The sequence below is a fragment of the Apus apus genome, chromosome 3 (assembly GCF_020740795.1).
Source record: "Apus apus isolate bApuApu2 chromosome 3, bApuApu2.pri.cur, whole genome shotgun sequence".
Classification (NCBI taxonomy): domain Eukaryota; kingdom Metazoa; phylum Chordata; class Aves; order Apodiformes; family Apodidae; genus Apus; species Apus apus.
In genome coordinates this window covers 62,633,825-62,658,052 of record NC_067284.1, presented here as the reverse complement: position 1 = coordinate 62,658,052, position 24,228 = coordinate 62,633,825, and the positions used below count along the sequence as shown (strand labels likewise).

Below are 24,228 nucleotides of genomic sequence, written 5' to 3'. Positions count from 1 at the left end.
GATTAGTCAAATGCCCTCAGCAACAACTGCTCTCACAAGGACATCTGCACTGAAAGCACCTACCAGCAGCAACAAAGATTATAATCTCAAGCCCTCCTCAGCAGTCAGAGGAACACAAATAACCTTACACCCACACTTGCACCTCTGGGTGGGTCCCGTTCTTAGGAGTGTGGAATGTCTGCTCAATCTACAGATCATAGAATGGTTTGATTTGGAAGGGACCTTGAAGATCATCTAGCTCCAATCCCCCTGCCTGGGCAGGGACACCTCTCATTAGACCAGGTTGCTCAGAGTCCCATCCAACCTGGCCTTGAACACTTCCAGGAAGGGGGCAGCCACAACTCCTCTAGGTAATATGTGCCAGTATCTCACCAACCTCACACTAAAGAATTTCTTCCTAATGTCTAATCTAAATCCACCCTTTTCCAGTTTAAAGCCATTCCCCCTCATCCTATCACTTTTTCCCTTGGGAAAGGTTCCTTTCCAGCTTTTCTGTTGCCTCTTGAGGTACTGGAAGGCCACTGTAAAGTCTTGCCAGAGCCTTCTCCAGGCTGAACAACCCCAACTCTCTCAGCCTTTCTTCATAGCAGAGGTGCTCTAGCCCTCTGATCATCTTCGTGGCCCTCCTGACTCACTCCAACAGCTCCATGTACTTGGTGTTGGGGTCTCGAGAACTGGACACACTACTTCAGGTCGGGTCTCACAAGAGCAGAGGAGGAAAATCACCTCCCTTGACCTGCTGGCCATGCTGCTTTTGATGCATCCCATATATCAAATGAAAACCTAATGCTCTTAACTGATAGCTCCTGTCTTCATGCAAATCATAAGACATCCCCTGCTGAGCCTCTGGTTGCACAGGTTTGTCTGTTTGGTATGTGTACTTGACAAAGGCCTGTTGCCTACAGGCAAGTGTTACCAGAAAACTTCCAAAGCATCCCACAATATCTTCTCCTGATCTAACAGCAGGCAGCTGCTGCTTTCTTCCCACAAGACTCTCCTCTGCTCTTAGCCAGGATTGCTGCACAAAGGGTGCTATCACTAGATGCTTTTTCACCACCCAACTCGTGGCCATGGGTGCTCACATCTGATATAAAACATGGTGATATTTCTTACGCTAGAAACACTCTGAGGGCTTGTTACTTGTTTGCTTGCTTGCTTGTTTGGATAGAGAGAAGAGAAGCAAAGGTTTTCCAGGCAAACCAGTTTCCCATTCCAACCAGAGCATCAACAGCATCTTGTGTGCGCTGTCTAATGCAAAAGCAGGAGCAAGGATCTGTGAGCAAGTAATGGGGCTATGTAAGCCACCATCCTAGTTGCAGCTCCTAAGAATACTGAAACAGGTCTAGGAAAAAATAATTGCTAATAATTACTAAATAGTTTATTAAGTTCAGAACTAGTTAACAAAACAGTTAAAAAGCTGGTATTGGACACCTTCAAGTCCTTATACACAGGTTTTCTGTTGAAAGCATTATATACATACCTGCTTCAATCTATCATAATCTAGACCTTCTGACTGTAGTCCATTGGCACTGGGTTGCCCTGTTGCTGTAGATTTTGGTCTGCAGTACAAAAAACACATACATTAATTACTCATCATTCATTATTACAGGATACATAGGACCTCCCCAAACTTGCTAACATTCATCAAAAACGTAAAAATTCAGAATGGAAAAAAATGTTGGGGAGGGAAGGGGTGGGAAAATCAGGCAGACCCAAAATACCACACAGAGTAGAAAGCAACAACCAAGAACATTTTTCACATACTGGAAATGCTATGTGAATAGGACTTACTAGATCAAAATGAGAACTCTTCAACTAGCAGACAGATTTCACTGTCAGTGGTTTCTAATTTTTCCATAATGGGCATGAAAAGTTGAATTCCTTCAAATGTCAAATACTTTCCCTTCACCCTTTTGAACTGCTTGCTCATTTCAAAAGAGGCCCTCTCAAATACATACTCCTGCTAACTAATGACTACAAGCTGATGCTGAAACTGTATGAATGCTGCATAATCACCCTGGCAGACTTTCAACATTTGACAGGACAAGGCTGAGCAACCTTAACATCCTTCCAACCTAAATTACTCCATCAATTGCTTTCTAAAGCTACTGAAAGCAAATATTGTTACAACAGCAAAACTTGTAATATAATACTTAAGAGGAAGTTCAGGTGTTTTGGACTACGTCATGTCCAATGTTTGCTTACATAATACTCTCCTAAGACACTGAAATCTTGCTTACCAAGATTATCTTGTATTTGTAATGTACATTCCAGAAGAACTGGGTTTTCTACCTTCTCACTTCTATTTTCTGATCCCCTGTGTTCATACAAGGTGTAACTCAGACTCATGTACTTACTATGCTTCCATGGGGCCTTACATTCCAGCTATGAGCTAGCAGAACCTAGATGCTAACAGCAGGAATACAGAAACAGTTCTCCAACGCAGGGATGGATGGGAGGGTGGCTTGAGACAAGGAGAGAGAAAGGTTCTGCTGTGCTTAATGACTTTAAAAATCTTGACCAACATTCTCTCTCCATTACTCTATAAAATGTTTACTGACAGTTCATATGAAGAGGTTTCCTCAATGTTTATAGTTACCACAGTATGCCAACATTAAGCAAGGGCAGGGTATTAAGCAGACTAAACTGGGTCCTATTTCACTATTCCTGTATGTGGCATCACTGAACTAAAAGGCCTGGCCGAAACTCACTGTTTCACTGCAAAATTCTGACATAAGAGGAATTGGTTACACACTGCATTTTTCTGGATTCACTACCTGAAGGTGCAGCCTTATTTATTAGGATAGAAGGTCACCAGGAACAAAAAAAGGCAAACCAGGAGGAAAGGCATAGTTCTGCATTTTATCTTCTCACAAATACACAGTACAATTATTATTTTTTTGCAGAATAAAAGAAAATATGTGAGGGACACAAACAGTATAACCACTGCTTTATTTTTTTCAATTTATTTATGTATTTTTAATTTAGCTAAAACAAAAAAGCTGTGTTCTCACTCAGAAGAATAGTAAGCAACAGCAATACTTCCAGTGCAGGTGCCAGAAGCCTCTGGTCACTTTAATGCTTTGTAATAATTTTTGTGCACTGACAAGTATGTTATGTTAAGCCTAGGGGTAACCATTCAGGAAAAAACTGCCAGCAGGCAGCCAGGCAAAACAGAATCATCAGAAGGGAATGGGTAACTGTCACTTTGTTGCTGGACTTTGCATCAAAGCAGAGAGGTACAGGAACATCTTGTGTTGCTACATCAGCTCAGTTCTTTATTTGGGATCACAATTCTCAATTGTTACAGCTGTTTAGACGTTCAGTCTACAGCTATTTAAATGCAAGTTCCAAGACAAAAAACCCTAATATTATTATTGCTTGAAACACACCAAAATGAAATACATGACCCGTCAAGTAAGACAGAAGATGGAATATTAAATAAATTGATAGTGGAAGAAGCTGGAAAGTATAATTCACATGATAACCAACAGAAGACCTAAAGTGTGCACTACTTCTGTGAAGAAGACAAACCACAGTTTGGGATCTTTTACAGAACTCTTTAGATATCAACAGTGTTTAGTTCATTATCAAAAATTTCTTGCTCAAAAACATTCATTGAGATGAGATCTTTGGCAATTGCTGCTTCATCACATATCTGATATATAGGGTGTTACTTGCAGTTTACACCTCAAACTGTGAACGCTGACTCACTCCAAAGAGAATAGCATGAGTTTTTCGGACTGTTCATAAATAAGGTTTTATTATTTCCATTGACTATTGCTACACTACAGCATTACAGCATTTATCCAGTCTGAATAAAGAAAGAATCAGCATCTCAAATGCAAATCCTAACAGACACCTACTAAATGCCTTAATGAACGAACCCAAACAAGAATATGCTTAAATATTTTAATGATTTATAGGTTTAATATTTTAATGAAATGGCCTTAAAGATGAGCTGTCCACAGACAGACTGCTTAATATTTGTTTTGCTTCAGATCTTTAGAGACAGCTCTACCAATCATACACTGTATATTCCTACTAGCTGTCAAAAATCTCAACAGGAAACCCTCTTTATAAACTCCACCACTCAGTCTTAAGAATGTATTCTATTTTTTATTTCCAAAATTCAAGACATTTTTCAAATATGAAAGACCGTGATTTGTAAACTAGGAAACTTCTAATCTCCAGAAAATCTTGATGTCTTTCCCTCAAAATCATCCTATTTTTTTCCTTTCTTCAACTCGGTCAGAAGAAAGATTAAGGTAAATGTACTTGCCATTAAGAAAACATTAACTACTGGATTTTAATGAATGAGACATCCCAACTATTCAATCCTTAGATGGCTAAAGAGCTCTCCTATGTGGTTTTTCATAGCATTGCCTACAAGGACAGTGAGGCAACCTCAATAATCCCTAAAGCACCTTAAATCAAGCATGCAAGATTAAGATTTTATTCATGCCAACATGCAGAATACAGCACCCAAGGTAAGTAGCTAAAAGGGCAACTTTTCATACAAAAGATTAAGTAGTCACCACAGTAAGTGCATTGACAAAAAACAAAGCTGGAATTTGATCCAGTAATTCTGAGGGGCTCTGTAACACTTATCTGTGGGCCTTTAAAACCTGAAGCTTTCCAAGTCTGTATTACCACTACGGAAGAGTTAAAATGAGATTTACAACTTAAAATACATATGATGTTAATTCTAATTTGTTAATATGCTTCCAACAAAAACAGTATGTGTTTAACAAGTCCCCCCCCTTTTTTTTTTTCTTTTCTGATGTCTCACGTCAGGCAAAATCTATTTTTTTATCTTCACTTAATTTGCAAAAAGCAGATGTGAAAACTCATCTGGAAAAATAATCGTTGTTCCTATTTAGATGAAATTACATTTTTGAAAAACAGATTCTCCAAGAAGTGCAAATGGTTCACTAAATCCTGGCATATCCAATAGGAATTTATACCTTTGCAAGTGGTGACTGCCAGTATTTAATATTAAACCATCTTGATTTGCTTTGGGTGCCATCTACTTCTAACTACTCCAAAAATGGGCTCAAGTGGACAAATAAAATGTGAAGAGAAACCTGGTCATGCCTGTGGTGATTACCAATCCATGTACAAAAAGTCCAACCCTGAACTGGTCAAAATGGTTATTACAAAGTCTCAAATCCCAACAGGATGATACCTGTTTAATGAATCATAGAACCTGTTTTCAGAAGCAAGCAGATTTTTCCATGGAGTTTCCCGTCTATGAAGGGGAGAAACACTACCTTAACAAGCTATAATAGGTCTTCATTTTGTTCAGTTTTAGCACTTTTAACACCATGGAGTTTCACTAGTTGTGTTCCAAGAGTTCTATATGAATGTTTCAGGAAATACTAGAAATACATTGCTTGAGTCTGTTTTTAAAGTCTGCTACAAATAAAAAGGCCTGAATTTAAACACGACGCTAGTTACTTTAAAATACTCAGAACATTCATTCTGTATAATAACACCTTCATTGTCTACTTGTTTGGAAGCCCTGAAGAGATGTTTTGCTTACTTACCAGTTTCTTTCTCTATTTAAAGCCTGTAAATAATTTGTATCCTCTCTGCAGAGGTCAGAAGTGGGTGCTTGAGTATTACCAGGTGAAAGACATCCCCTTTTGGCAAAATGATGTAAATATTTCAAATAGAAACACCCTTTGACTAATTCACTCAAAATCTAAGATTTGAGTTTGAGTGACTAAAATTAAGACACTGTAACAAGCTGTTTGCTGAGATGGACTTGGTAATGGTAGAGAATTTAGCAAAACACAAGGATATTAGAGAGAGACTTCTACTCATACCTTTACTTCCTTAGTCCACTAAACATTCCTCATCCTGGCAGGGCAAACTGTCAACACTGACTAGAAAACTGCACAAGCAATCTTAAAATATATGCTATGTCACTTTCCAACAGGTTATGACAGCACTGGAAAATAATACTGACATTCAATAAACATGGAATTCTTATTTTGGAAGTACTTCTAGAGTAAACACCAATTGAGGCTCTCATCAAGCTTAAGTCTGTCAGTATTTTCCATTTGATGACTGAAGACAAAAGCTTGATGGAGTGAGTTTCCCAATATGTCTGAAGAGAAGTCTCAAAAATTGTCTGCACTCCTGTATTTCTCAAGGTCAGAAATTATTTTTAAATGGACCTCAGTAACCTCTGACTTTCACGGTCTGGAACAAGATCAAAGAAATAGGATGCATAAAACAGTTTAAAAGAAGCTACAGCTTTAGTGAGAAGCAGAATGAAGACTTAAGGACATCCCAGATCCCCCCAGAGGAGTCCAATACAGACAGCTGCCCTGTTTATTAACTCCTTCACTTTCCTTTTCCACTACCTCATCCATAGGGTATCTATAGCCAAAGGGCCAGGTCAGCAACTGACTTAAACAATATGAAATCTAAAACACCCTTTAAGATTCCTTAAACAACTTTTTTTGGTGACAAGTTCCCCCTTGTTGCCATGTATTGATACCCTGATTTCCTTGAAAACAAGAGACGTCGGTTAAAGCAGGTAAGATCTACTGCAATGTGAAGGGGAAGAAGGTAGGGGGAGACAAGGCTAAAGGTGAAGCAGTATTGTGTTACACTGACAGTACAGCAGAGCGGGCACCACCACCAATCATCCGCTTTTTGACGAAAAAAACAAAGCAAGCAACCAGATTCAAGGATGCAGACATTATAAGCTCCAAGACTTGGTTGCTTCTGAAGGATAGACAAGGATACTGGTACAGGCTGACAGTGCTAGTGCTGTGTTTCAGAACCGAAGACCCTCCACCACAAGTAATGCCATTTAGAGAATACTTGATTTTTCTTTTCTAATCACCAAATCTCACATAGCTGTTTCCAACAGGCCATAATTTAAAGGAGACTAAGTAACTTCAAACACAGCTTTCTCAAGTTTAACATGTTATTTTGTTTTCTCTCAAGAAATTGAGATAAATTTCTCAATTATAACAGGTCAGAATCCTCTCACCTCTGTACACAGAATATACAGGAATTATAAAATTAAGCACAAGCCTTCTGCCATAATGGCCAGTGGCCATTATAGGAGGCTGGCCACTTGGGAGGAATATAGGAACATAGAGAATGCAGGGATGAAATGATGAAAGCTAAGGCCTGTCTGGAATTAAATCTGGTGAGGGGTATTAAGGACAAGAAGAAAGGTTTCTTCCAGTACATCAATAAAAAAAATGAAGACTAGGGGAAACGTAGGACCACTGATGAATGAGACAGGTGCCCTACTGGCAGAAGACACAGAGAAGGTGGCGTTGTTGAATGCCTTCTTTGTTTTGGTCTTCACTGCTAAAGCTGATGCTCCTGAATCCTGGAGGTAAGATTTAAGATCTGGAGAGAAGCAGACTTTCCCTAGGTAGACAAGGACCACGTTAGAGGCCACTTAGACAAAAAAGACATCCATAAATCCATGGGCCCTCATGGGATACATCCACACGTTCAGAGAGAGCTGGCAGATGTTATTGCTAGGCCACTCTCCATCATCTTTGAGAGGACATGGAGAACAGGAGAGGTGTCTGAGGACTGGAGGAGGGCCAATCTCACTCCAGTCTTCAAAAAGGGCGAGAAGGAGGACCCAGGGAACTACTGGCTGGTTAGTCTCACCTCCGTCCCGGGGAAGGTGTTGGAACAAATCATTCTGAATGTCATCTCAAAACATGTGAAAACAAAGGCATTGGGAGAAATCAGCATGGATTCACCAAAGGGAAATCACGCTTGATCAACCTGATCGCCTTCTATGACATCATTACTGGCTGGCTAGATGAGGGGAAAGCAGTGGATGTCATCTACCTCGATTTCAGCAAGGCTTTTTGACACTGTGTCTCATAGCATCCTCATTAGGAAAGTGAGGGAGTGTAGGCTAGATGAGCGGACAGTGAGTTGGATTAAGAGCTGGCTGTCTGATGGAACTCAGAGGGTTGTGATCAATGGATCAGGGTGGAGTCGGAGGCCTGCAGCCAGCAATGTCCCCCAGGGGTCAATACTCAGTCTGGTCTTGCTCAACATATTTATCAACCACCTGGACAAGGGGACAGAGTGCATGCTCAGCAAGTTTGCTGATGATACCCAACTGGGAGGGGTGGCTGACACTCCAGAGGGCTGTGCTGCCATCCAGCATGACCTGGACAGGCTGGAGAGCTGGGCAGAGAAGAACCTAACGAGGTTCAACAGGTGCAGGTGTAGGATCCTGCACCTGAGGAGGAAGAACCCCATGCACCAATATAGGTTAGGGGTGGACCTGCTGGAAAGGAGTTCTGAGGAGAAGGTTCTGGGAGTGTTGGCAGATAGTAAATTATCCATGAGCCAGCAGCGTGCCCTTGTTGCCAAGAGGGCCAATGGAATCCTGGTCTGCATAAGGAGGAGTGTGGCCAGTAGGTCAAGAGAGGTCATTTTCCCCCTCTCCTCTGCCCTGGTGAGGCTGGAATACTGCATCCAGTTCTGGGCTCCCCAGTTCAAGACAGACAGTAGGGAGAGTCCAGCGGAGGGCAACAAAGATACTTGGGGGATTGGAGCATCTCCCTTACGAGGAAAAGCTGAGAGAGCTGGGACTCATCAGCTTGGAGAAGAGAAGGCTGAGTGGAGACCTTATTAACATCTTTAAGTATCTAAAGGGTGGGTGCAAAGACGATGGAGCCAGACTCTTTTCAGTAGTTCCCAGTGACAGCATGAGGCACAAGCTGGAACATAGGAAGCTCCATTTAAATATGAGAAAAAACTTGTTAATATGAGGGTGACAGAGCGCTGCCCAGGGAGGTGGTGAAGTCCCCTTCTCCAGAGACACTGAAAAACTGCCTTGATGCACTCCTGAGTGATGTGCTCTAGGGGATCCTGCTTTAGCAGGGGAGTTGGACTAGTTGATCTCTAGATGTCTCTTCCAACTCTGACAATTCTGTGATTCTATGATAATGTAAATGGCGATTAAATACATCTTAAAAAATTGCTAAGACAGCCTCTTTTGCACTACTGAAATGCCCACTGCCTACCACAGTTTCGGCTGGTAAGTTACCAAAGATTGCTTAATGCCCTGAAGAATGTATAATATTTCTACACTTCTTTAGGGTGGACTTCCTTGGATTGGTATGAGACAGCTACTGTAAGCTGACACAGAATCATATTTAAGCCTTTTTTGGTAAGATATCTAGATTACCATTCTATGACAGGCACAGAAATAGAAAGGAGAAAACCTATTCACTACTTTTACCAGTGAATATATGAATGACAGCAACGAATTTGGTTTTCCCCTGCAGGAAATTTCAGACCTCCTAATTTAAAGAAATAGAAATAATTAAATACTGCTGTAGGCAAACATACACCTTAATACTTGGAAGTTATACAACAGCAATTGTTACGGAATCTTTTTGGGCTTTTTGTGCTTAATGCCAAAAGTAGTTTCTCAGCAGTAATTTTAAACATATACATTTTGCTTCTAATACTATCAAGGCCATTTTTGCTATTTCAGTCCAGTATCTTTAGCAGTATGAGCAACAACAGCAAATATAAGGAAAATATGGCTGCTACAGAAGGGAGTACCTGGAGATAACAGGTGACTTGCTTCCATTCACTGTATTTGTTCTTTCCCAAGGTTTTCTTGTTAGTTCTGGAAAACATAATGAGAAGATTAAAACCTGCCTTTTTATATTTGTTTTATAGCTTACATGAGGAAATTTTAGTAAGTCAACCTTTTTTTGTGTTGATTTTTTGAGGTTGTTTCCTTTTTTTTGTTTGTTTGCTGCATTAAATTAGCTCTTTCATATTACGCTAGCTCCTGTTGTATTAATCTTATTTTAACCACACTCTGATTTACGGACAATTGCCTGTGAGGGAATCTTTACTGAAGTACCTGGAAGCTACAGCTGTTTCTGTCTGACTCATAGTCTTGGACATCTATCTGCCTTGAAGGAAACTAATTACTGTCTCAACTTCTGTACTGCAATGACTGAGACAACTTGCTTTTACATTCACTACCAACTGCTTTCTGCACATCAGCCTCACAGGTTTGATACAGGAGGACCATGTACCAAGCACAGTGTTCCAGCGGATGTTCTTTTTATCTGTCCTCTTCTGATACACTTTTGAACCAGGTCCCATTCTAGAGCAAAATGCCAGGCTGTAATCATCGGAGAGGAGGTGGGCTCCAATATTCTGCACAGCTGACTGAGATTTGTAATTAAGTTTTAGAATTAGAGAATCACAAGAATACACAAACCTGTGCTACTTACCAGGTGTGCTTGTTGAAGAAACCTTTGAAGTTGAAGACTCCGATTCTTCCTGGTTAAAATGGACAAGCCGGGGGAGGAGGAAGAGAGAAATAAAAAACAAACACAAAACCCACTTTTGACTCTTGTGTGTCTAACAGCTTAATTTCAATACTTTTTGTAGCAATTTAATTGTATGTAGACGTGCAAGCACCATGTAATTCACAAAACAATGGTTATGTGTATATATACACACATACGGTAAATTATAAATAATGTCTTGTACACCATTAGAACTTTTCTCATAATCTATTATTGAATAATGTGAAGTAGATACAGTTTCTCAACTCACAGTTTTATCTTCTTTCTGTTCTGGTTCTGTTGATCCCTTTTCAGCAATTCTTCTCCTATAAGCAGAGACAGAAGTTACCAAAATGATCATGGCTTTAAGATGGAAGAATGTTTAGTGTAATTAAATACACATACAGCTTGATAGCTAGGTAATTGAAAATTAGTGTTTAAAAAAAGTAGTTTCAAAATACTTTCAGGAACAAAGCTCTCCAAACTGTGCAATTATTTCTCCTCTTGAAGCCTGCATCCCCTCCTCTACTGCTGCACAAAGACTTATACAGAAGAAGAGTACTCAGATAAGCTCAAGTAAAAATGGCTATTCACAAAGCATTATCAACTTCACAAATGAACCGCATATGCAAGCTGATGTTTACTTGATCCTTAGCCAGCTGCAAACAAGCACCCAAAAATCCTACCCCTAGCATGACTAAGCAGCTGGAGCACAACAGAAACAACTTCATACCTCCTGGCCAGCAGGGCACTCATTTCTTCCATCAACCCACTGCCTCCCAAGGGAAGTGGTCCATTTCCACGTCCACTATCTGTTTTAGATGAAGCAGAGCTGCCTCCGCCTCCACTTGAATTGGAGGAGTCTTCACCCTTTGTAACACAAAGTAACAGCAGACGTGCAAATAAAATTACAGCTGACTTAATGACAGAAGCAAAGTTCACAGACGAGAAAGAAACAACTGTATAAAGAATGCAATGGACTGGTGGTACATCATGTAATGCTCTTCTAATAATGAATTAAGCCTACCCCAAAAGTCTTGATACTGCCATTAATACAAAGCAAAATTACCACCAGTTCAGGAAGATAGGATTTAGAGACAGGAATTGGAAAAAGAAACAAGAGATGTATTTACCCGTGAGACTTTCCTAAGCTTGGCTCCAGCAAGTGCAGCTGCTAGTCCAGTTAAAGGGCGATTTTCTTCAGACATGTTTCCAACTGAAAATGCAGAGGCAGGGAGTGGGGGAGCAGGAGGTGGAAGGGGAACAGGAGGAACTTGGCTAGGAAGTGGAGGAGGTGGTGGTGGCGGCAGTGGCCCTGAAGGTGGAAGTGGAGGTGGTGGTGGTGGGCCAGGAGGAGGTGGGGCTGCTACTGAAGACTGAGCTGGGCCAGGAGGCAAGGGGGGTGGGGGAGGAGGTGCTGGTGGTCCTTGGACAACACCTAGTATGGAAAAGAAAACAGACTGGATTAAGGATTTAGAAAACAAAGAACTTATGTCCTCTGAAATGCTGGGTCTTTTGCTCAGTCTATGAGATATTAATAGTGGCTTTATAGGCAAGAAAACAAAAGTTTCAGCAGGAGAGAAATATTCTTAGATACACTAAAAATATGACATAGTATGCTATAAGAGATCAGACAGCTTCAGAGACATTTACATACAAAACCCCTCCAGTCAGGTTCTGTGCTGCAACCAAGAAGAATCTTACACCAGAAGCCAGGCAAAGCTTTTATAAGGAGTTCTGTAAGGCACAAGCATCGTACAGCCTAGGAACAATACTCTGTGTTCAAATGGTGCTAACCAGAGCAACTTATTGTACTAACAAGCATGTAACACATGACCCACACATCTGAATCCTTGAACTGTCTTAATTTCTAAGCTATTTTTTCTCTCGAATACATTCCAGGAATCAACTTTAATAATTTACTAGAAATGCTAATTTGTGAGTTACAAGACTGGCATATTTAAGTTGATGGGAACAAGCTTTTCTGTTTTTTATCTATGACTCCTTTAATGCTCTGAATTCACAAAGACAGACAATGCAAAATGCATTTTAAAGGAAGAATATTCTGATGATCACTGTGTTGTTACTATAGGAACAGTTTAAGAAATTGTGACTAAGAAAACAGTGCCCCCATCTCACCCAAATTGTCTTAAGCTACTAAAAATGCTGCACAACCACCTTAAGCAATCTCTGTGGGCAGGAATTTCACACATGAGTCTTCCCTGGTTTCCTACTCCACTAAACTACAATGTAAATTTAAAATCCTTTCAAACTCTCTTAGCATCATTGACCATTCAAGTGCACACTTATCCCATACAAGTGAGGCCATTCACCCTATTTCCACTCCATCCCATAACAGCTTACACCTTAACTGAACACAAGACTATGGCAGGATCTATTCTGCTTGGCTTGTGTTGATGAAGCCACAGTCTGCTTATCCTCCAGGAGCCCCTCTGCCAACACCTGTAGCTGAGCTATGGTAGACTTGTCTACAAAGACCTAAATCTATTAAATCAATATAAAAGCAGGATCACAGAATCATGGAATTGTCAGAGTTGGAAGGGACCTCTAGAGATCAACTAGTCCAACTCCCCTAGCAGGATCCCCGAGAGCACATCACTCAGGAGTGCATCAAGGCAGTTTTTCAGTGTCCCTGGAGAAGAGGACTCCACTCCCTCCCTGGGCAGCCTGGTCCAGTGCTCTGTCACCCTCATATTAACAAGTTCTTTCTCGTATTTAAATGGAACTTCCTATGTTCCAGCTGGTACCCATTGCCTCTCCTGCTGTCACTGGGAACTACTGAAGAGTGTCTGGCTCCACCCTTCTTGCACCCATCCTTTAGATACTTACAGGCATTAATGTCTCCACTCAGCCTTCTCTTCTCCAAGCTGATGAGTCCCAGCTCTCTCAGCTTTTCCTCATAAAGGAGATGCTCCAACCCCCAGTTATCTTTGTTGCCCTCCACTGGACTATCTCTACTAGTTTCCTGTCTCTCCTGAACTGAGGAGCACAGAACTGGACACAGTATTCCAGATGTGGCCTCATCAGGGCAGAGTACAGGTTAACAAAGACAGGGCAGATTCAGTTAACAAAGACATTTACACCCATGCCAAACACATTTTTATCATATTGGTAGAGTACTTCTTAAGACTGTCAACTGCTTAACCAAACTTTTTTTTTTTTAAGTCTGCTGAGCTACACTGGTAGAATACCACAGGAAGACCTGTCTTTATATATACAGGCATGCGCAGGCACACAGCCATATACCAAACTACGACTCTCCAGAAAGAAATGCTGTATGCATTACACACTACTTCCTAAATTTGAAACTACAGAGTATCAAAGTGGTTCATATTATTCCTCGTTTAAGGTCCTTCATATGCCCAAAGCTGCACATACATTCCTTCATGGCAGCTGCTATTAGGAAACTGATGATGCTGCCTACTAATACCATGTTCCAAATAAACTAACAGTGCAAGTCTTACCAAGCAAGTATTCAATACGCTCTGTTCTTGACAGGTGGGAGCTTAAGAAATCAGAATTTTCTTTATGGCAGGCCATAGAAAGCTGGCTTTTGTATGCTTAAAATTTCCCTTACCCCAGTTTTCTATTTTGTTGTGGTATTAAGATCACTGCAACTTTGGAAGCATAAGATTAATTCCTCGGGGCAGTTTATGTGCTTTGACCAATTGCTTTTTACTGCATTCCTGATTAGTGCATTAGTAGCAATAACAGAAAGCCTTACCCTGCTGGGTCGTAGGTTCAATCGGCTGAGAGGCTGCCTGCAAGACTGGCTCAGAAGCAGAGGAATCTCCCAGCACAGAGTTTAGAGAGTTCTCAACAGAGGCAGGGGTAGCTGCAGAGGGAGAAGGGAGAACACTAGGCTTGGATGAGGGAGTCGAGGCATTCGGGGAGTTGGGAGAAGAAGCTTGAGGTCCAGACAGTGACAGAGGCGGAAAGGAAGGCAGTGGGGGGGGAGGAGGTGGCGGAGGCAGAGTTGGACCTGAGGTAGAAGGTGAAGGAACCGGATAAGCCATGTTTTCATGAAGCCCATTAGGAGCTGTGGGAGACGTGGACACTTGGGTCACTGGATTAGAAGCCGACACCGGGAGGACAGGTCTTGGACCAGTAGCTTTGCCTGGTGGACTGCTTATCATTACTGGAGGAGATGGGGGGAGGGGGGCAAAACTGGGGACAGACCAGGCAACAGGCTTTGTATTTGGAGGCAAAGTCACCGGGGCATTGACAGGAGAAGTAGGCTGAGAACTTTTGCTCAGCGGACGAGGAACCGTAGCATAATGGGGGAGAACAGGGTGGAAAGCTGAGCCTAAAGATGTAGCAAAACGTGATGCAGAGTGCCTTAGAGGCGGTGTAGGGGGAGTGGAAGTCGGTGGTGCAGAAGTCACTACAGCGTACTCCGGTGTGGCCTCCGACATTGGTGCTGAGACTGCTTTTGCATATGACGGAGGAGGTGCTGAAGGAGGCTGGCAACTGGAGTATTCAGGAAGTGAACTGCTATACGGGGAGCTGTCGAAAGATGGAGCTGGACAGAAGATGGAAAGCAGCAGCAAAGGCAGGATAAAAAAAGGAGAAAGAGAAAAAGGGAGCTAATGAAGCAACAAAACCAGCATTCAAACAAAATGTATAAATGTAGACTACAGTTAGTACCAGAGGATTAGGCACAAGTGAAAATACTGTTAGGAAAGTTTTACATATTATCAATAGCTACTTTTAAATTTTACCAACCACTTTTGTGCCAACAAAATTTACAAATACGTTCTAGAGCAAGTTTTCTCAAATCCCATCAGTGAGATGGATTAGACATAGGGTTGATTAATCAGTCTTTTATCAGCTCTTATCTTCATGTTTGGTTGCCAACTGCAAGCAAGTGTAGTGATCTTAACATTTGTTACAACTCCAATAACAAAACTCACACCATAGGCAGCAAGTATCATCCCTCTCTTCCCAAGAAAAAGCTCCATCACAAACTTGAAAGTGCTGAGGATACAACTATCAATAAAATCCTCTGATCTAAAATTACTAGCTCTTACATAATACTCCTTGACTTTCACCATAAGCTGACGTCTTACGTAAATTGAATTTGTAACTAAAGAATGACCAAGTGCTTGCCTAATGTTCCATTATATTAGCAAAATAAGAAAGCTTTCAGTTATCAATTGATACATTTCTGCAGGCCTTGCACTAGCTAGAAATAAATATAATCCATCTCATTGAAATATTACTACGAAGATAAACTAAGCAAGACTTCACATTGAAAGGCATTTCTCATACTAGTACTTTGCCTCACATAGGTACACATCTTCTACATTAACACACTCAACCTGAAATAGTCAGGATATTTTTTTTTACAAATTATGTAATGAGAATATATCTTGTTGAATACAGCAAACAATGATAAGGTATTTAGAAATTTTAACTCTTCATACTTTAACCAATGTTGGAGGTGCTTAATATGATTCAATTCTTCAAACAGTCTGAGAGCATGGCAAAGGAGTGAGCAAATAGTGCAAAAAAAAATATTTCAGAGTTAATGGAAAATTATGCCAGGAAAGTCACCGCTTTTTGGCTTCTTGCCATAAAAAAAGGAAGCAACTCCAGGAAACAGAAGCCTGAAATACTGACTGCTGTTATACAACTGTACCTACAGCCCTTTGTTGCTTCTCTCCCACTCCACCACCCAAACATGTTAAGAGTAGTCTGGGGTACTTGAATACACTCGGGTTTGAAATTCTTACCAGCATTTGAAATTCTTCTCTCTCTTTCCCATTCCAATTGTTCCCTTTCCAGCTGTTCTTGCCGTTCTCTTTCTTGCCTTTCCCGTTCAAGTCGTTCAAGTCTTTCTCGATCCTGCCTCTCCTTCTCTTGTCTCTCCCTTTCTAGGCGCTCTTGCCGTTCCCTTTCTTGCCGTTCTCTCTCCAGCTGCTCCTGTTCTAGGCGCTCTCTTTCAAGTCTTTCCCTTTCTAGCCTTTCTCTCTCCAGCCTCTCTCTCTCCAGTCTCTCCCGTTCCATTCGTTCACGATCCAGCCTCTCCCGTTCCAGCTCCTTCTGCCTCTGTTGTTCTTGCAGCTGTCTAAAATTGTGAAAAAAGGAAAAAGACTAAGCTGCAAAGCAAACCAAAAATATCAAGTAACCATTAGAGGACAAGAAGAGAAACTAATCAACAATCTTTGCACCAGTGAGAACAAAAGCACAGCATTTTGTAGCTACATAAAGTTCTAACATCATTTTTCTGAACCGGTTAACTGTTTTATTATGTTTACAGCAAAAAGTGTCATATATCAAATTTCCTCCAAACTAATTTAACATTCTGACAGACAGCTTTTAAGAGGTAAGAATAGAATGCTGCTGAAAATTTAATATCTGTTACATTCTTCCCAGTTTGGGATATCTACTCACATTCACTCTTTGCACAGTTACTTTATACTTGAAGCAGTGAACAAAGTACAGTGAAACAGCAGTAACACAAATACTCATTAAAAAAACACCCCCAAACAAATTACATTTTCAGATAAACTAGTCAGCCAGTATTTATCCAAATTTTACAGAAGTATCAAAATATACGTGTCCTTCTCCATTTGATATTACACACACATAAAACTTCACTAGCATCACATCAAGACAAGAACACCTGGAAGGCAGGTGGACATGGTCAGAAAAAAATTCAGGAGCCAAGGAAACACTGCAGAATGCTGGCAGAGTCTCCAGCTCCCAAGAGTCTTTGCAAAGGAAAGCAGAGAGGGAAGAAATGGACAGGAGGAAAACAAACAAAAGGCAGGCAGAGAAAATATAAAGAACTTCCTAAGGTAAAGAAGAAATGCAAAATTTTCTGCCAAAGCCACTAGGTTGGTTGAAAGAAAGGACTTCTGTGCAAAAATACAGTGAGAAAAACTGGAAACAAGCATTTTGCTTTTTTCTCTCAACTTCTTTTGTATTTTCTATAGTTGTTTTGTTGAGTTGTTTAAGATACATGTTTCTAGTTAGCTAAAATACAGTTTATCTTCAAAACTTTTTCATCTCTTGGAGGAACTCCGTACTAAAATAAAATTAGGCACATCCTCCTCAAAGCTGTGGCCAGTATATTCCTGGCAGCACATATCACTGAAAATGTTGCCAGTCATTGCCCTCTATTTTAATTATTTATTAAAAAGAAAAAGACATTTTAAAAGAAAAATCTCTATGTCTCTACGTCAAGCGTACAGCCATTTATTTTCCTGTCATGCTTCAGATGCAAACACAAGATAGCTTTATCAACAAATACAGAGGACAGCCAGCATTTAACCATAAAGCACAAAAAGGAGACCTACATTTTGACGCCTTAAGCTCCTAGATGTGCATTTTCTAGAGACTGCCACTGAGCAATCTTACTTGGAAAGGTCATTGGCAATTCTATACTATATGCTTAGAGCCATATACAACTGAAGTCTGAAAATGAAGGGAATGTCAGCTATACCAGTCCAATTCATGTTCAGAAAATACCAGCAGAACTGAAAACTCCAGACTAAGTGCTGTCGTTACTGAAGTCCATCCTCCTTCAGACCAGTGTTTTTCCTTCATAAACAAAAAAAACCCCAAAAATAACCCCCACCCAATTTTAATTTCTGTAAGCAATTAAGTTCCATTTACATACAACAAAAGGAATTTTTCCTACTGAACTTGTTACCCAGCACCCCCAGAAGCAGCAATAGTTCTGTTCCTGAATCAATTCTTCCCTCGACTCCTGCTCTCCAATATAACAAAGTTGTAATAGCAGTCACTAAAAAAATTAGGGCTGCAACTCAGCTGGTTCAGTGCTTGCTTTTTAGCCTCTGAAATGCACCCAAAAGTACAGTAATTGTCTGATACATTTTTGGAACCAGTAGAGCATTTTTAAAAAATACCGAGAGGACAATATAAACCACAGAAATTAAAGCTAAGTATTAAAATATTTCTGACATTACAATTTTGCTTGCTCTGTATAGTGCAAAACTACTTTTGCTGTGCTCTTTCTCTCTCAAATAAAATCTATTATTAGAGGAAAGCAGGGCTTTCACCATGATTAACTTCAGCTTGGTCATCTTCAGCTCTTTTTTGTGAAGAGATGTGGATGCGCATGTTTGTAGTTAAAAGGCTATTCAGAGCAGAAGTCAACATTTACAGACTCCAAAGTAGCTTTTTTTTTTCATTCATTTGCCAGAAGTCAGAATATTCTACCCAGAAATGTACACAATCCTAGTCTTAAAACTAAAATTTAGTTAAGGCATTTGAGTTTATAAACATCTCATATTGTATTTCGTGTATAAAACTTGAAGGTATCAATTCACTGGGTTTAACAACACATCAAGCAGCTACCAAATATTTAAATTTTCTTCTTTCTTCTTCTTAATTTCTTTATAGAAAAAGAAGTTTGATATAGGTCACTTCTCACATAAGACCAGCGTCACTGAGGCAATTACGCAATAAGCGACAGTGAGAGCTGTGCCATTTATTATTTTCATAAGCAACCTGGAAAAGACACAGTGAGGTGCTCTTCACTAAACTCCTTAATATTAAGTAATTTAGGATAGCTAGGATGATGGGCTGATTATGAAGAACTACTGAGAGATCTTCTAATTCCAAATAACTGGGCATTAAAATTGGCAAATAAAACTTGACTGAGATATAAATGATGTAGGGGAGAGAGGAGAAATCTGATAAACTCATATATAAAAAGCTAGACTTTTGAGTTGACTACTGACTCAGGAGTGAGATATTAGGGTTATGACAGACAGTTCTACGACAACATCCATTCATTGTCGTGTTCTGTTCAAAAACATTAACCAGATGCTACACATTAGGAAAAAATTAAGAGCAGTATAGAAAATAGCGTCATCCTGCTTCACAAACCCTCCATCTATGTCGCTCATGTCAAAAGGCAAATAACATCACAACTTAAAAGGTTCAAAGAGCAGGAACACTGTGATAAAATGTACCAAACAGTTTCCATTTGAAAATAAAGAAGTTGAATACCTGCACTCTGGAAAAGACAATGGGAGGTCTGCAAAATCCTGAGTGACAAGGACATCTTGGAAGGAAAGATCCCATGCAACTTATAGAAGAAAAGCTCAAAAGAAAAGAGCACCTCTGCACATCAGGCAGATGAACTGTGGAACTCCCTGCCAGAGTGATTCAAGAAAGAGTAGAAAAAAACAAAAACCCGAACCCAAAAAAAGATCCCCCAAAACCCAACACACCCACAAAGAAAAACAACATGAGATCATTTATAAAACAGAAATGACACCATGCACAAGCAGCTGTTGAAGTAAAAATGACCAGAGGATAGGAGAGTAGCTGAAGGAAGTATTCCAGGTATTTCCTCTGGCCCAGAAGGGTTTTGCTTAAAGCTTTTCTAACTATTGAGATGGGTAAGTGCACATGAGTATATATGTAAGTACTATATACAGGAGAGGTTGGGGGCTGGAGTGTATATGAATGTATACTGTCTCTATATAGCATGTAACTACATGCAATTTTAGCTGAAGTGCTCCTGAAGCTTACCCGGGGGTTTTCACCTGTCCAGAGAGCTATAAAGACACACAGTGCCCTTGTGTCATAACAAAAATATTGAGTAATACAATATTAACTTTTTTTTTTGGTAAAAGAATCCTCATTTTCCATTTACTCAGGAAATAATGGAATAAAACCAGTTTTTTTTAATGTACAAATTAAAACTATTAACAAGTTGAGCACTTTGCTTACGATAAAAATGCTCTACCAAGAGAGGGCAGCAAAATACCTCTCAAGCATTTCTCATCTTACAGAAATAATTGTCATGCAGTAAAGATCTATGAGATTAAACACACCATCATTGAGAACAATGTTAAATTTATTCTCATTATATATTGCTGAAGCACCCCTTTGTCAACAAGAAAAAAAAAAACAAACACATGACAACAAATAAAACATGCACCACAACCCACTACATTTTAACAGTAATTTTAACAATTTTAATAAAAATTTTGAATAGAAAACAAAAAGTGGCACAGGTCAAAAGATCGGTATGCCAGTAATGCAATCAAGTTGCTTTAACACAACTTCATGAACAAGGATGAATTTTGTAATCTAAGAAAGTAGTACAGCTGAACAAGTGCTACTGTTGTAGCTTAAAAAGATTTTATTTAGCTTATTGAAAAAAAAAATATAAATTTGTTTGCATGAATTCCCTATGGTTTTATTTAGTTAGTATTAGACATTATAATTTTATCTTTAAAAATGTTCAGCAATCAAAATATTATGCAAAGGCATTAGAAGATTTATTCCACATCAGTTAAGGCATTTCTGAAATGACAAGCTACCAGTAGTTCAAAAGCACAGAACAAGAAGTTCAAGAACACCGTGAAAGCAATACATGACAATCCTTCAGCTTCAGAAAGAACAGTATCTAGCTACCAGGCCAGCTTTTGAAAAAGCTAGAGGTACTAAAAATGGCCCAGAAAGCTATCTTACAGTGAAAAGTTCATTATGCTAAGGCAAAGTTACCTTAATTATTTTACAAGTGTGAATTACTAGAATGTAAGAGATAATTTAAATTGAATGGCTGAGACAGCTAGAAAATTGTACAGTAGATCAGTCATACACAAGGTATCGTTACACATAGATTTAGATTCAAAGAGTCAACTTCAGAATTTCAGAATAGATGCCAGATTTATCACATCTCCTATTCATGAAACTTTCTTTTTGGATTTTAATTAGTTTCACGCCAAAAACATCTTGGGAAACTTCACCCTGGGATGTTTGGGGCGGGGGGGAGTGTTTCTTGATTTCCCTTTTTTTGTGGTGTTATTTTAAAATTAACTTACTTTAATATTGTGACAGCTTTTAAAATTATATGCCCTCTTGACTTTATACCTTTGCCAAGTTCAGGAGGCATGTGGAGGTACTGTCAGAAGATGGAGAAAGAATCGTATTTACAATACTAACTTGGGACTTGAACTCCATCAGAATTAATCCTGCAGTTCATTAGTCATGCTCCTGATTCTTGGCTGCCTACAATCTTAAAATAAGACAAGGAGAAAAATGCAACGACCAGAGTTAAGTACACACGGTTGCATCCCTTCTGAAAAAAAGCCCAACAAAACCAAAAAAACCAAACACTACATTCCATGATGGTGAAAGTGTTTAGAATTTCTCCTATATGATAAGCGCAAAACAGAACTGCAGTTAACTTATCCAGGTACACAATGCCTTCCTGGTTTGTTCTGAATCAGATCATTAAAGGGAGTAACAGTTAAGCGGCGCTACTGTTTCAGTAGCAGGTCTCAGTAGCAGGTATGGTATGAAATACCGTATGTAACACCTAGATTACTTTCTATTATTTAGCAAGTAACATCACTACATTCAACAGCTAGCATGTCCGATGCTCAACTAGGAAGCTATCCCAAATTAATACTATTACCTTTAGATCTGTATCTGGGAGAAAAGTTTTAGCTTCTGCTCCTGGAGGTGAATGATGGACAGGGATCCTCTAGTCCTTTCTGCTGAAGACTTCAACACAGTCAATCAAAAGAACTGAAACCTCAATCAGTTCTCTTAAAATATGGCCAATGCGACATAGGTTGACGGGAAGACAAAAGATCTCAACTAGATTAAGAAACTTCAGTGTTTACTGGTAAACAATATTCTGTGCCAAAGCAAACCTAATAGCCAGGAAGAATCCATCCTTTTCTGAACACTTAAATGTTTAAGTCTCTAACTTGGTCACCTGCAGAAGAGTTACTGCCAGTCTATCAGTTTGTGGAAAGACTGTCCTTCCAGCAGAGAAAGTGTGCCTCAACATCAAGCAACTCTCATTGTGTTGAGAGGAGAAAATAAAAATAAAGATAACGATGATGATGATTATGATAATACTAAACATAATAATAATAATAATAATAATAATAATAATAATAATAATAATAATAATAATAATAATAATAATAATAGCTGCTGTCACAAAGGCACCAAGAAAAAAAACCTACAAGTAACAAATCTGTTGCTGAAACAGCTGGTGAAAGCAAATAGCTGCCTACTCTGGCAGGTCACCTTGTTTCCTCAAGTGGAAGTTCTTCTGTATGGTCTTCAGGATTCTAACACTGAATTGCTTTGCTCTTGGATGTGATATCATGTCATTAATTTTTTCCCTAAAAAGATGATAGGAAATGCACCAGGAAGAGTATGCACCAGCATGAATAAAAATTCAGCCATAAACCTGAAAGGCTTCTTGTCATGAAGCCAGATACATTAAAACCAGAGGTATTTCCATGAGCAGTACAGACAAAAGCACCTTTGTATCACATCCAAATTCAACAGGCACTGAGCTGATAGACATTCCAAGATTAAGAGAAAGTGCTCTGAAGTATTTAATTTTAAAACTCACTGTAGAAAACAAAGATTCAAGACAGCCTGCAGAAAACAAAATATCTTGAGGAACAAGACCTGACTTAAGTAACTGTTGCATTGAGTGAAGAGGTCAGCTGCAGGCAGATAATGCATAGTATTTGACAGCTGTTTGTCATCATTTCTGAACACAACAATTTCATATTCCATTCTTTCTTGGCTGATCAACTTTGTGTCAAATCAGGGCACCAAATAACTCAGATCAATAGGAATACTAGCCTTGTTTTGTCTGCTTAGAGATATAACAACAAGGATGGGGGGGGGAAAAATCACTAATATGATGAGTGTATTGAAAGAGCACTCAAAAAAACATCACTTCAGGCACTAAAAGAAGTGATGTGGAATTAAAAAAAAAAAAATTCTCTTGAGGGGAGATTTTCAGGTCTATGTTCCATGCGGTGCCTTCTGCTTTTTTTGAACAACAGTTTCTTGCTTGTGCTGTTATCTATTCTAGAAAAAGCAAACAGGGCATGGCAAAAGATAGACAAAAGAATGACATCCAAAGTGCAAGACAAAGGTTGCTAGACTATCGCTAGTTTAAAGCATTGCAGTATTCTGCACTAAACAAGAAATCTAGGAAAAACACTAATACGTCAAACTTCTAAAGCTAAGTCCATAGTATCAACTATAATTAAACCTGGATTCATCAATTCAAACCAACCGAGTTTTTCAAACTGTGTTGTTGATCTAGCCATTAAACTTATGTTTATCAATTAAATATTCAAATACATTTGAATATTGCTGCATTGCAATAAATAGCACTATGAGAAAACGTCCATGGAATTCCAGTCCTGGAGTATGCCTAGGCTTTCAGGGCTGCCCTGAGCTTTTGCACCAGCTCCTCTAACCCTGCCTCAATCTAGGGAGTAATACACAAGACAGTAGTATTTGGAGTTTTATTCTAAAATGCTGAAAGCCCCAGCATGTGGGCATAGATAGCATTATCTAACCCAACAGTCACTACTAGAATACATCTCACATGATGGCTCTCCTCCCACACTGAGTCACTGCAGCAACCAGAGCAGCTGGCTGCAAACAGGCTACACAATGAGTAGCTAAGCCAGAGGCACCAGCACCAGATGCAGGGTGACCTCAGCTCTATCTGAAGCATGCATCTACAAAGACCAGCTACCTTCTGACTGCTAGGAAATACACACACTCAACGGATATCAATTTAACTATGTACACTCAACCTACATTACCACTACATTAACACTTTAAAGAAAAAGTTTAAAAGTTCTTTAACATGCTGATTATTTTGAACTTAACTGCTAGTTTGAGTTTGAAGAGCTTAATCCTCTGATTATGTTCCGCACAGGTTCCAAAAAGGAAAAGGTGTGTCTCCTATGGCCTTTCAAATTTGCAGAAACCTATCTGAATAATAACATTAAACTTGCTCTTCCATCTTTAATATTAAATATTTATTCATCATTCCAAAATTCAGCACTTACCACAGAGCTCACTCTCCTGTACGGTCATGTAAACCTAC

At 39.6% G+C, this 24,228-nt stretch overlaps 1 protein-coding gene across 6 annotated transcripts in view; it reads right to left on the bottom strand.

The window, feature by feature from the left end:
• The window catches only part of ENAH (ENAH actin regulator), a 100,495-nt gene that overhangs the window by 8,380 nt on the left and 67,887 nt on the right, over positions 1–24,228 (bottom strand). The window contains exons 5-13 of one of the 6 annotated variants that reach the window (XM_051614545.1): positions 16,085–16,419; positions 14,074–14,871; positions 11,462–11,766; positions 11,062–11,198; positions 10,600–10,654; positions 10,272–10,320; positions 9,583–9,649; positions 5,189–5,251; positions 1,481–1,559 (exon numbers count right to left, since the gene is read on the bottom strand). In XM_051614545.1, coding sequence (XP_051470505.1) covers positions 1,481–1,559; positions 5,189–5,251; positions 9,583–9,649; positions 10,272–10,320; positions 10,600–10,654; positions 11,062–11,198; positions 11,462–11,766; positions 14,074–14,871; positions 16,085–16,419 — 1,888 coding nt within the window. The remainder of the gene's footprint in view (positions 1–1,480; positions 1,560–5,188; positions 5,252–9,582; positions 9,650–10,271; positions 10,321–10,599; positions 10,655–11,061; positions 11,199–11,461; positions 11,767–14,073; positions 14,872–16,084; positions 16,420–24,228) is intronic. The other 5 variants (XM_051614548.1, XM_051614546.1, XM_051614549.1 and 2 more) reach the window with 5 other exon arrangements.